Source organism: Ahaetulla prasina, chromosome 18 (genome assembly GCF_028640845.1).
Source record: "Ahaetulla prasina isolate Xishuangbanna chromosome 18, ASM2864084v1, whole genome shotgun sequence".
In the NCBI taxonomy this organism is placed as follows: Eukaryota; Metazoa; Chordata; class Lepidosauria; order Squamata; family Colubridae; genus Ahaetulla; species Ahaetulla prasina.
This window is the reverse complement of record NC_080556.1, coordinates 4,988,636-5,001,725: the sequence shown is the minus strand read 5'-3', so window position 1 is coordinate 5,001,725 and position 13,090 is coordinate 4,988,636. Positions and strand designations below refer to the sequence as shown.

The window sequence follows — 13,090 nt, the reverse complement described above, 5'->3', positions numbered from 1 at the left end:
GAGAGAGACATATATACACAGAGAGAGAGAGAGACATGGAGAGAGAGACAGAGACAGAGAGAGACAGAGAGAGACAGAGAAAGACAGAGAGACAGAGAGAGACAGAGTCAGTGAGACACAGAGAGACACACACACACAAAGAGAGACAGAGAGACACACACAGAGACACACACACACAGACAAACAGAGAGAGACAGACAGACAGAGACACACAGAGAGACAGAGAGAGACAGAGATGAGAGAAAGACAGGAGAGGGGAGGAAGAGAGGGAGGGAGGGAGGAAGGGAGGGAAGGAGGGCAAGAGAAGGGAAAAAACCGACTCTAGTCAATTCAGATAAGCCCGAGATGGACGCTCTTTTAGCCAATAGTTGTAGTCTGCCAGTGTGTTTTTCTTCTTTGGATTGAGGGGTAGGGAAGAAAACTTTTATTTTTAATACTCACGCCTTTCCAAAAAAAAGAAAGAAAGAAAGAAAGAAAACCTTTGCTTTCCCTGCAGCTGATGATACCAACCATACCCAAGTGCAAAATAAATATAATCCAGGCCCTTTTGTATTGCTAAGCTTTCCTCTCCAATCATTGTCTCACAGCGCCTTTTAAGCTCCTTCCTGAAGGGCAACCTCTGAGGTAAAATTCAGTCTCTGATCTAGGAAAATCATGTTGTTTTTGTCATAAAACTACACTCTTCCCAATCAATTGGACCCACAACTCTTAAGTACAGTAGACAGAATTGCGTTTTGTGGCTGTCTAGAGGGGAATCCATCCTGCCTTCCCCTCCGGGAGGTTAATTACTTCCCAATCCTACCCCAGTTAGTTAATTAACCAACCGGGGATAATTACCTAGTTCTGCAGCAGACAACCACAGCTTAGCAATAAATGGCATTTTAAAGTATTTTGAAACTCTTGTCAGAACAAAGGACCTATTACGGTTTTTAAAGACTGCTACTATTGTGATCGCACCCCTTGAACCTGTGGAATAATCCGTTCCAGTTCCATGCTGGCCAAGAGACACAGCACCTGCAAAGTTGTGCAGGACACCACACCCTCTGCAACTTCGCAAACGTCGGGGTTGCTGTTCAAGAAAACGGAGGCGGCGATTCAAACGGAGGCTGAAAAACCTTCTCTGACAAGAGCACCTGGTCGGCAGAACCTCTCCCCACATCTCCAGTTAAGAGGTTCAGATTGCAAACTCCCACAAAAAGAAATTGGGGGGGGGTTGTTATTTTTTGTGGGTTGGGAATCTGGAACTGTGTGGGGGTTTTCATTTTGTTTTTGAGTTTGCTTTTTTCCCCCTCCCCCATGTCATAACCAGGATAGATTAAGATCACAAGTGCAAGTCACAAGTGAGGTACGCGGATTGTTGTGGCTGTTGTGTCCCACTCCTCCGCTGACGGCCGGGTCAGGGAAATCCGAATCAGGCGTGCCTCTGCAGCTCTGCCAAAGTCCTAGCAAAGTTCTCAAGGCAGGCAGGAGACCAGAAAGTGACTTCAGCAAGATATGTTAGACTTTGCCTGACTCAGAGAATGCCAGAAAGCAGATCCTTTATATAGGCCATGGGGTGTGGCTCCATGACTCAGCACTTATCCAGGCCTGCCCCTCCCTTCCTTCTGTCGCCACCGCCTATCAATTCTTCTGAAGCAAGTCACTCCAGTCTGCAGCTGTTGGCAATTGACCTTCCTCAGGCTCACATGCTGTGGGGGAGGGGGAGGGGTCTAGTTGCTCCGTTTGCCTGGGCATGGAGCCAGAGCTGGGGGCTGGAGGTACTTCTTCCTCCTCAGCCTGTCTGGGCATGGAGCCAGGGCTGGGGCTGGGAGGCATACTAGGACATTCTTCAGCGTTCGGAAGCAGATAAGAAGGCCCCGGCTGCGGTGAAAGCGGACGAGACACAACAGTGGCCTGTCGGCAGCCGGCCCCTCCAGCAACTGAATCAGATGAATTATCTGACCATTGTCAGCTCTTTTTCCTGTCCCAGCTTGGTCAGTTAGAAACGGAAGATCCATTGTTAGTGAAAGAACACTTGACTAAAGCCAAGCGGTTACAGAAGAAGCAACGCTGGATCTGGGATTTTCACACCCAAAGCATACGGTTTTTTCCCCTTGTTCCCACCTCCCCCCCCCCGGTTATCAATGGGTGTCCAATTAGGTGCGAACATATTGTTGGGGTAACAGTCCCTGTCTTTGAGGGTGTTGTGACTTGTTGGCCACCGGCCCCTCCAGTAGCAGCGGCGTGGGAGTCAGGGTCAGCATCGAGGCAATCTGAGAGCTCCGAGAGGGAAGAGGGAATGGAGCTGTCAGAGAGAGACAGAGGCAGAGCCTGGGCTGTCCTACAGCCCTCAGGTGGTGAGTCAACAGCCCCCAGGTTTGGAGGTGGCTGACGTGGAAGAGGAGGAACAGCTGAGTCCAGTGCCTGACATGCAGAAGGCAGAGGAGAGGAGAGCAGTGGAAATCTATGGGCCGGTCCTTGGGACGGAAGAGCCACTGCTGCTAGTGAATCCCCACCCTAGCTCTGGGGATAAAAGGCAGGGGGGTGGAGATGAAGAGGTGTAGCAGACAACTATTAATCTCCCTGCCGGATGGACTTGTTAGCCTGCGGTGAGAGAGACTTTTTTCCGGGGCTGCTGGCACTTTTAATAAGGGGAACATTTAGTTAATTGCGAAGGGTTTGTTGTGTTTGGGAGTCAGGTCAGAACACAGGTGCTCCTTGACTTAGCAATCATTTTGGGTGATCACCACTTGCAGGCCTTCCAATAAGCAAAGTTGAAAGGGAAGCCCGATTCACTTAAACGTCTGTGTTACTCGCTCACAACGGCAGTGATTCGCTTCACAATTGGGGGGGAGGCAAGAAAAGTCCATAAAATGGAGCAAAATTCACTTAACTGCCTTGCTTAGTAGTTGGGGGCTCCCTTCTGGTCGTACGTTGAGGACTGCCTGTAGATCCATTCTTTTATAACTCAAAGGGACTGTGCTAATACCACACTTGGCCTTTTATAGGGAGATGCTCCTGATAGGGAAACCAGCCTCTCCACATAAAAATAAGAGGCAGACAAGAATGGATAGATAAAGAGTTGGAAGGGACCTTGGAGGTCTTCTAGTCCAACCCTCTGCTTAGGCAGGAAACCCTACACCACTTCAGACAAATGGTTATCCGACATCATCTTATAAAAATTTCCAGTATTGGAGCATCCACAACTTCTGGAGGCAAGTTGTTCCACGGATTAATTGTTCTAACCATTCAGGAAATTTCTCCTTAGTTCTAGGTTGCTTCTCTCCTTGATTAGTTTCCACCCATTGCTTCTTGTCCTGCCTTCAGGTGCTTTGGAGAATAGCTTGACTCCCTCTTCTTTGGGGCAGCCCCTGAGATATTGGAAGACTGCTATCATGTCTCCCCTAGTCCTTCTTTTCATCAAACTAGACATACCCAGTTCCTAGAACCGTTCATCATATGTTTTAGACTCCAGTCCCCTAACCATCCTGGTTGATCTTCTCTGCACTCTTTCTAGAGTCTCCACATCTTTTTAACATTGTGGCGACCTCTTTTGCAGTTATCTTGTAAAAAGATTGCCATTTGAGTAAGCTGTCCAGAAAACGTTCCTAGGATCCCGTTTCTTATATCTGAATAATGGATGGAAACTGATCAAGGAGAGATTCCACCTAGAAATAAGGAGAAATTTTCCAACAGTGAGAACAATCCACCCATGGAACAGAAGTTGCCTTCGGAAGTTGTAGGAGCTTCATCACTGGAAGCTTTCAAGAAGAGACTGGACTGCCATCTGTCAGGAACGATGTAGGCAGGTCTCCTGCTTGGGCGAGGAGTTGGACTAGATGACCTACAAGGTCCCTTCCGACTCTGTTAATCTATGTAAGATATATTTCTCAGCTCCAGAAATGCAACTTTGGGGAAACACCTTCTCTTAGAGGCCAAGCTTGCACTTCCTGTCAAGAGACTATTCCAACCTCTAAAGATGTCGCTGAACTGTTACCTCCATTATCCTCGCCGCTGGCCTAGCCAGTTGGAAATGGCGCTTTGAGACAATTCCCCCCCATCTTTCCCCGATCGAATTCAATATCTTGTGCCAATGTTGAAGGTTATAGTCAATATTGCCCTGAACCATGTGGGTGCTTCATCACTGGAGATTTTCAAAAAGAAACTGGACAACTATCTGATTAGGATAGTATAAGGCAGTGATGATGTACGTTTTCGGCACCGAGTGCGCAAACTGGAACAAGCATGAATGCACAGGAACGCTGAAAAACTGAAGACCAGCTGGCCAGCCCGTGCATGCTTGTTTTCAGGCTGTTTTTCGGGCCGTTTCAAGCTGGTTTTGGGGGCCATTTTTCAGCCCATTTTCAGGCCATTTTTGGCCTGAAAAATGGCCCCCCAAAAAGCCCAAAAAGCTGTATTCCAGCACTCGTGAAGACCAGCTGGCCAGCATTCATGTGAGCATCTGAAATCAGAACAGCTGGTGACAGCACACCTGCCCACAGAGAGAGCTGCGCGTGCCATCTCTGGCAAGTGTGCTATAGGTTCACCATCACCAGTCTTAAGCAGGGGATTGGACCAGAAGGCCTCCGAGATCCCTTCCGGCTTTGATTCCATGCTGTCTAGAAACTTTATCATTGGAAAAGGCAACTCAACATTTAGAAGGCTACTGGTTCTCTTGAGCTTCTTCGGCTGCTCTGTTGTACCAGTTTTGGGGTGAGAAAATACCACCAATCTTGGCACCACCGATTCCCTCTCTGCCGACAGTCCGTCAGTCAGGCTCAGAAGGAGAGTCAAATCAATGAAAGACTTCTTTGGTCTAACTTGTTTCCCCGAAAATAAGACCCAATGGGAAACTAAGCCCTAGCGTGATTTTTTCAGGATGTTTGTAATATAAGCCCTACCCCCAAAATAAGCCCCAGTTAAGATTGTCAGCCAGATGGATGCATTTAGTACCGTATTTCTCCCCCCAAATAAGACCTAACCAGAAAATAAGCCTTAATGCATCTCTTGGAGCAAAAATTAATATAAGACCTGGTCTTATTTTCGTGGAAACACGGCATATATGAATGTGGATGGGGTTTGCGGTGGGTTCTCGCAGTGAGCTTCAGCAGGATAAATGTAGCACCACCCGCGTGGGATGATAAATCAAAAAGCCTCAATGATTTATGCAAATCGTCCAGAAAATCCATTTGCCTTTTATGGTCTTAACTGCAGGATTAGTGTTTGCAATTCAAGGCCAGTTCATCATTCACAATGGCAACATAAGCCTGGAGTACCAAACGGGGTGGGATAACCTGTTAGATCTTCTTTTATTTTAAACAAAAAATGCTTTTATAAAACGGTCGTTACTGCTACCAACTTCTGGAATGGAAAACTATTTGACAAAGGGAGGGCGGGAGAAATCCTTTCGAATCTTTCCTCCTGCTCTCCAGCAGCTAGGTGGCTCAAGCGGCTAAGACGCCGAGCTTGTCGATCAGACAGGTCGGCAGTTCAGCGGTTCGAATCCCTACTTTAGGTCTCCTGCGTGAGCAGTGGATTGGACTAAATGGCCTCCGAGGTCCCTTCCAAATCTTGTTACTGTTACTGTTAGGATAGTTTTGTCCTCACCGCTTGGCATTTGGAGATAGATTGCACCTGATCATGGGTGCACATCGCATTTAGCAATCCATCACCAGACAGATCCAACTCCTCTATTTAAACGCTGTCTCCGTTTAATGTAAATTTTGTTCTTAGATTTAAACACATCCGTCGCCTTGGAAAGTTGGAATAAAGGAATGGAAATAAAATAATAGGAATCTTCCTTTGAGGGCCTCCATGGGAAAACTTTCCTTTTTAGGAAGGATTGAAACTTTGAGAGGCACGGATTGAATCCTATGAGTTCTTTGTGATTTATTTACCCCCTCCACTTCATTTTGGTCTTTAATTAATTTAATTAAAGGGATAATTTGCCTCCTGGATAAGTAAATTGGAGGACTCTCTTCCTAGCCACACTTAGCCCCCTGACATGTTGGCTAATTATTTCTCTTTGCTTGACTGCTGCTAGTTTGTCTTAGCTTCCTTTCACTGTGATGTCCGTAGAATTTGGGGGAGACGGCCGACTAGATTAGGCAAGCAAGGGAGCCAGAAGGGAGCCCCTAAAAACATTGGATGTGAATAAGCACTTCTATCTGCGCTGATATTTTATATATATCCTGATAAGTAAATTGGAGGACTCTCTTCCTAGCCACACTTAGCCCCTGACATGTTGGCTAATTATTTCTCTTTGCTTGACTGCTGCTAGTTTGTCTTAGCTTCGTCGGCCAAGACACTCAAATACGGGAGACCCCAACCAAAGATCTACATACAAACACCTGCGAAAACCTCAGAAAACAAATATATATATATATATATATTTGCCAGCTTAGGTTTTGGGAGGGGCTGCCAGAAAGAGATGGCGGAAGTGACTTCTGCCCATTGCACGCTTACACAAACCTTGGCTGGCTTGTAATGTTATAAACCTCCCGCTTCACCTCCTCCACCTTGAGTTAATCCCCACTTCTAAACCTCCATCCCCCTTCCATTCTCAAACTGCCTTTTCGGATGGTTTGGATTCCCTCTCCCATCAAACCCCAGAGGTGTGGAGTTTGTAGTCCAGCGGCCTGGAATGACAGCCTAGTCTATGCGGGCTGGGGCCTGGTGGTTGTGCAATCCCCCTTTACCCAGAGAGCTGCCCCCATAAATGTACCAAAAGGATAAGATAAGGATTAAGAATAGAATAGAAAAGAAAAGAAAAAATGGAATGGAATGAATAGAATAGAATAGGACTAACAGAGTTGGAAGGGACCTTTGAGGTCTTCTAGTCCAACCCCCTGCTTAGGCAGGAAACCTTACACCACTTCAGACAAATGGTTATCCAACATCTGAAAAATTTCCAGTGTTGGAGCATTCACAACTTCTGGAGGCAAGTTGTTCCACGGATTAATTGTTCTCACTGTCAGGAAATTTCTCCTTAGTTCTAAATTGCTTGCTTCTTGTTCTACCCTCAGGTGCTTTGGTGAATAGCTTGACTCCCTCTTCTTTGGGGAAGAATAGAATAGAAATAGGAATAGAGTAGGGTAGAGAAGAGTAGAATAGAGTAGAATAGAGTAGAATAGAATAGAATAGAATAGAATAGAATAGAACAGAACAAATAGCTTTATTGCCCATCATCACGAACAATGCTGGGAAAAGGAGAGAGTCATAGAAATTACAATTGTCCCCCTTCCTCCTCCTGCTTTGGTTTCTCAATCACGAGATCTCTCCAAAAGTTATGACGGAGATTGCTTGGATTGATCAGAGCAATTTCCCTCGTACCCATTTCCAACCCGATTAGATTATCATGGGGCGGGGAGAAATCCTACAAGCGGGGTACAATGGTGGGGGGGGGAGGTGTGTCTTGCCGATGTCAGATAAACCGTCTTTGATAACAGAAGCTTGCTTTCCTGGTCTCGGTCAGACCTAACAGTCCCTTCAGCTCTTCCACTCCAACTGAAACGAGATGAAGCCTCCCCCATATTGCCAGATTGAATGCCATCGAACCAGTCATCCAACTGTCATCCCAAACCCAAGTTCTCCTAAAAAAGGCCTTCGCGGAAACCATGATGATGGCTCCATTTCCATCTTTTCGGAGGATTAGGAAAAGTCTTGGGAATCCCAACCCTTCGACCTTCGCTTGTCTCATCTGGGGAAACCCCGATCAAATGGGGGGGGGGACCATTTGGAGAAAAAACAAATCTACCCCAATTTGCTGGATTTCACACACACACACACACACACACACACACACACACACACACACACACCCTTACCTTGGAGTGTCCGTTCAATTCTTCACTGTTAGAAAGAGTGGTGTTAGAAAGCGCCTCGGTGTATTGGTTAGGCTCCTTCGGTTTCTTCCGCTCTTTCTTGGCCAACACCAGCGGGAAATTGGGGAATTCTTGGCAGATGAGCATTGCCAGAACCAACCAACGCCAGTATCGTCTCCTCCTCTCTTTTGGGGACATCATCTTCGAGCCAGAGAGACGCAACCTTCCCAAGATGGAAATCGATGGAACTGGATCAGACTTTGGGTTGATGCTGGGTTTGTCTTTCCTGGGTCCCTTCCGTAAACTGGCGGCTTTGCTGCTCCTAGTCACCCCAAGCCAATCCCATCCGCAAGCAACACGTAACCATCGCACAGCAGTTTTGTCGTTTTCGGTCTTTGGATGGCCTGCTTCGACGTCAGCCACGCCAAAGTGACCCGCGTTGAGGAGTCACTCTCCCCCTGCTCAAAACAAAAAAACTTGGTCAACCGGCGTTCCCCGTGTCATCTTCTACTTTTGGCAAAAAATGTCCGGAAAAAAGGCCAAAGGTTGCAGAATCCGTTGGAGGCACCCTTTGAGACCCAAAGGTGAAGGACTGGAGAGTCAGGTGCAGGAGAAGGGAAGAGGGTAATCTGGTAGACTCCTGCTAGTCTTTTTTCCCTCCCGATGTCACACCTGCAGATGTCCAAAGCTGTCTGCTCAAATCTACCCGTATATCGGAAATTTGGCAGAGTTGCTTACTTTACCGATGATTTTTTTTTTAAAAAATCACATTTCTGGACGTGCCATGTCCCAGATCTTAAAAGTCCACAATTTCCCGCTTATCCAAAAAATAAACCAAGAAACCAAAAAAAAACCAAAAAAACAAAAAACCCGCTCAAACCCTTCCTGAATTTTTCTGCCGCCTAAGAAACAAGCTGACAATCATCAACCAGCTTTTCTCCTGAATCTTCTCTCTTTCTCTCTCCCCTCCACCTCAATCTCTGAGCTGAGAGTTTGGCAAGGGCAGGTTCCCAAAATCGCCGGCTTCTTGCATTTCCTTGCCTGGCAGCTGCAGGCTCTGCAGAAACCTCCCTGGAGTTGTACTGCCCCCGTGAATAAATACAATTTTTGTGGGAGAGTTTTTGTGCATCAACTTGAAAGGAAGGGGAGTGAAAAAGAGGAGAAGGAGGGAGGGGGGGGAGAAAGGAGGGTAATTTGTATGGAGAGGGAGGGACTGCATTCTAAAGAGCTGTTGAGGCTGGTCCTTTTCGCATTCCTATTAAGGGGAGACTCTTGGGAGAAAGCAGACTCTTCCCCCTCCTGTGCCAAAGATGTTTAAATCAGAAATAAACTTCTTTCCCCTGCCTGTGTCTTGTTTAGCCCTTTGCAGATCCTTTTTCTTTCCATCTCCCAAAATCCTCTCTCTTTAGCCGAGGAGGCAGCCGTATTGTGTGCCTGTCGGACTCGATGGCTTCTCGCTTTTTACAGATGTTCCTGTTGGCATTTACAGGTCCCTTTTGAAAGGATCGGAAAATGCCAGGCAGCCTCCGGTTTTAATCCTCAGAAGTGTCCCCCCCACACACACCGGCAAGGTTGGCAAAAAGCCCCGCAATGGGTTTCCCAGCCAAGGAAGCACTTGAACCTGGAAGTCTGCAATCTTAGCCTTTTGCCCTAAGCCCTGATTCACACCGGCAATCCAGTGCTGTTGTCCTTCAACATAGAGCACGTAGGTAATAATAATAATGAAGGCTTCCAGGCTAAGAGCCCAACAATTTATTTCTTGGTGAAGCTAGTCAATGATCGGAAAGCCGCACCAGCAAGCAAAAAGCCCCACAGTGGGTTTCCCAGCCAAGAAAGCACTTGAACTTGGATGTCTGCAATCTTAGCCCATTGCCCTAAGCTCTGATTCACACCGGCAATCCAGTGCTGTCGTCCTTCAGCTTAAAGCACGTAGGTAGTAATAATAATGAAGGCTTCCAGGCTAAGAGCCAACAACTCACTCGTATTTCTTGGTGAAGCTACTCAATGAGCTATTAAAGTTTGCAAGCTAAAGTCCGTCCACATATCCACCGAAGAACCACTCCGTCGGCTGATGAAGCACCATTGTGGCAGGGAGTAAGCAAGCACGAGAACATTCCTAGAGAGATATACAGGTACTCCTCGACTTACAACCATTCGTTCAGTGACCGTTCAAAGTTACAACAGCACTGGAAAAAGTGACATATGACCAGTTTCCACACTTATGACCTCTGCATCAACCCCATGGTCACGTTATCAAAATATGGGCGCTTGGAAACTGGCCTGTATTTATGACGGTTGCAAAAAAAAAGGTCATAAAAAATGAGGCGCCTCGCTTAGCAACTGACATTTCGGGCTTATTTGTGGTAAGACAAGGACTCCCTGTACTTTTAACCTCGTATTTTTTTCCCCCCCAATGCGGGCAGCCCAGTCCATCTCAGCAGAATTGATATTCAGCCGGTTCGCACCGATTTTGCCCTGGCTCCAAGTCGTGCAATTTAGGCACGTTTTTGAGGCCGGGCGCAGCGCAGAAGCGAGCAAAGCACATGCACGGAAGGCCGAGTGCAATGCGCAGACAATCTATGCGCGCGTAAAACAAGCGTGCACAGCGAACCAGTGGTAGAGGTATGTAAAACCCTACCCCTGCATCTCAGTATTTTGAAGTTCAGTGGCTTCTCCAAGACAAGAGGCTGCGGTCTCCCTTGCTTTTTTCGTAACCTTGCAGAAAACCATTCCAGCAAGTACCGTCGGATAAAATCCGGAGCTGGTACAGGTATAGTCCTCGAAATTACACCAGTCCATTGACCGTTCAAAGTTACAACAGCACTGAAAACCCATTTTTTCATACTTACCGCTGTCGCGGTATACCCGTAATCACGCGATCAAAATGTGGGTGTTTGCCAACCAACTCGACATTGATCATGGTGGCAATGTCAGTCCCTGCGTGACTTAATGGAAGTGATTCGCTTAACGACGGTGCCAAGAAAGTTCGTAAAATGGGGCAAAACCAGCCGGTTCGGACTGGTTGTGGCAAACCGGTAGCGGAAATCGCGGGTGGGCCTGCCCAACTGCCCCGCCGGCTCTATGCTGTCCTATTTAGGCACGTTTTTGAGACTGGGCGTAGGCGCGGAAGGCGCGCGTTGCGAGTGAAGCACATGTGCAGAAGGCCGGGCGTATGCGCGGAGGTGGCACATGCGAGTGAAGCGTGCGCCGCACTCGTATTTTTGGTGCTGGGTGAACCGGTAAATAAATTATGTGGATCCCACCTCTAGGCAAAACTCAGTAACTGTTTCGCTTAGCAACAGAAATCTTGGGTTCAGTTGTGGTCGTAAGTCAAGGGCTACTATATTTATATCACACCTAGAAGACACCCATCTCTCTCCCACAATACTCGGATGGAGTTCTCGGTCCTGCTTAAGGTTGAAGTTTCCATTCGTGTGACATCCAAAATAAGGGATCTACCCTAATTTATTCTCCCCAAATTGAACCAAACTTTGGAAGTTTGTTGTGGTTTGCTCTTACTTAGAAAGCCAGCAGGCCTAATCATAGGAGTTCCTCCATAGGAGCAAATCAGAGATTTGTAGACTTAAATTTGTTAAAAGGGGGCAGAGGAAAGAGAATTATTAGTGTCAAAACAGACCAAGAAATCCTCTTTTGCTTGACTTCTGCCAATCAACTGGCAATTTATCACCTAGGCAACGCTGCAAACGTTCATTCTTAGCCAGAGAAGGTAGCATGCTGACTTGTTACATTTTAATGGTTTATCAAGTCTTTAGTTAATTGGCTGCTTTTATCAACAATTTTTTTAAAGGCCCGGGATTAAAGTTAATTGCGTTTTTGCTGTTAAGTGGGCTGGCTTTAATTAGCACGTTGCTTTTTTTTAAAAATAAAAAATAATTGTAAAGATTTGTGTTTACCGCTGGCCTTCGATGGGATTTCGTTGTCTTGGAATCGGTTGTTTGCAACACCCGAGTCAAAAGTAGATCACTTCGAGGAGTAAATCGACCCTTTTCTTTCTTCCCAGTGATATGCCCAGATCCCCGCCCCCCATAAACCCCAATAGTGAAAGCCTTTTCAAGCATCTCCCCCATGAGGTGAGAGTGTCATAGGATTTCATCTTCCATTCTGTCAAGACCATTTGGAAGATAAGGTGGGTGAGAGGCCAGGGGTGGAGCCGCTGGAGGTTCCCAGGGGTTCGGGAGAACCTCGAGCTAAGATTCTGTGCAGTTCGGAGAACCCAAATCCCATTCCTGGCTGGCCCCGCCCACACTATCCCTCTCAGGAGTCCCCACACGGTCCATTTTGGATGCAGGTTAAGTGCAGAGCGCGCGCGGAGGTGCAGGAAGGGCAAAAAACAGGCCTACTGGAAGTTTGGGAAGAGGCCCTCCAGAGCCTGGGGAGTCCATTTTTGCCCTCCTGGAGGCTTCAGGAAAGCCTCCAGAGCCTGGGGAGGGCAAAAAGCCTCTCCCCCCGCCCAGGTCATGGTGCAGGAGGCCAACTAGGCCACGCCCACCCAGCAACCGGGCAGAGAACTCCTTGCTAAAAATTTTGAAGCCCACCCCTGGGGAGAGGTTCTCATTTGTGGGTTCATAAACCCACAACTGCGCGCAGAATAGAACTATCTGAAGCTAGGAAAATCTTTTTAAGTGTTCCAATCGAAGAGGTGGTTCTGTTTGGCGCCGTATCCGTGTTTGCGATGCCATGGGCTCAATCTGAAAGGGGATAAGTCAGTCTAGGAAGCCTAGGTCAAAGCTTGTGTGAGAAAAAACAAGACGGGAGTATTAACACAACCACAAGAAAAGCTTGCCTTCGCCACGGTCTGCAGAACCGTCTGGGCTGCCGAGCTGCCATATGACAGATTGTCCTATTAACATGTCATCAAGTCGTGTCTCCCCCCCCCCCACCCGCCCTGACAGATTCCCAAGCCTGTCTGCAGCTAACCCCCGAACAGGGCTTGAAGCGCAAGGCGACGCCAAAGCGAGTTAAATATTATTAACAAAGAAATGGTTGCCAGCGTAGTTTTGCAAGGAATGTGAAGATAGTTTTTAATGGGTGGCGGGGGGGGGGGGGGAGAGAAGGAAAAAGATACAGTGTGAAGAGAGATGGGCTGTTTTAACTATTTTGTAGTTCTGGGAAGGTTTTGTTTCTTACGCGGTTACTGGGGTTTTCGGTCAACGCAATCAGCACGGTTTTGAAATGGACAGCTTGATTTTAGCCCAGTCATCTGGATCGGTCGATAAGTAGATGTCCTAGCCTGTCTTCTCTCAGAATTGTTTTGAGTAGGGAAGAGG

At 47.3% G+C, this 13,090-nt stretch overlaps 1 protein-coding gene across 1 annotated transcript in view; it reads right to left on the bottom strand.

The window, feature by feature from the left end:
- The window catches only part of C1QTNF12 (C1q and TNF related 12), a 33,877-nt gene extending 21,202 nt beyond the window's left edge, over positions 1–12,675 (bottom strand). Inside the window, exon 1 of the mRNA XM_058161348.1 lies at positions 7,806–12,675. Within this exon, the coding sequence (XP_058017331.1) occupies positions 7,806–8,003 (198 nt within the window). The 5' untranslated portion in view covers positions 8,004–12,675. The remainder of the gene's footprint in view (positions 1–7,805) is intronic.
- Between the last annotated feature and the right edge of the window lie 415 nt (positions 12,676–13,090).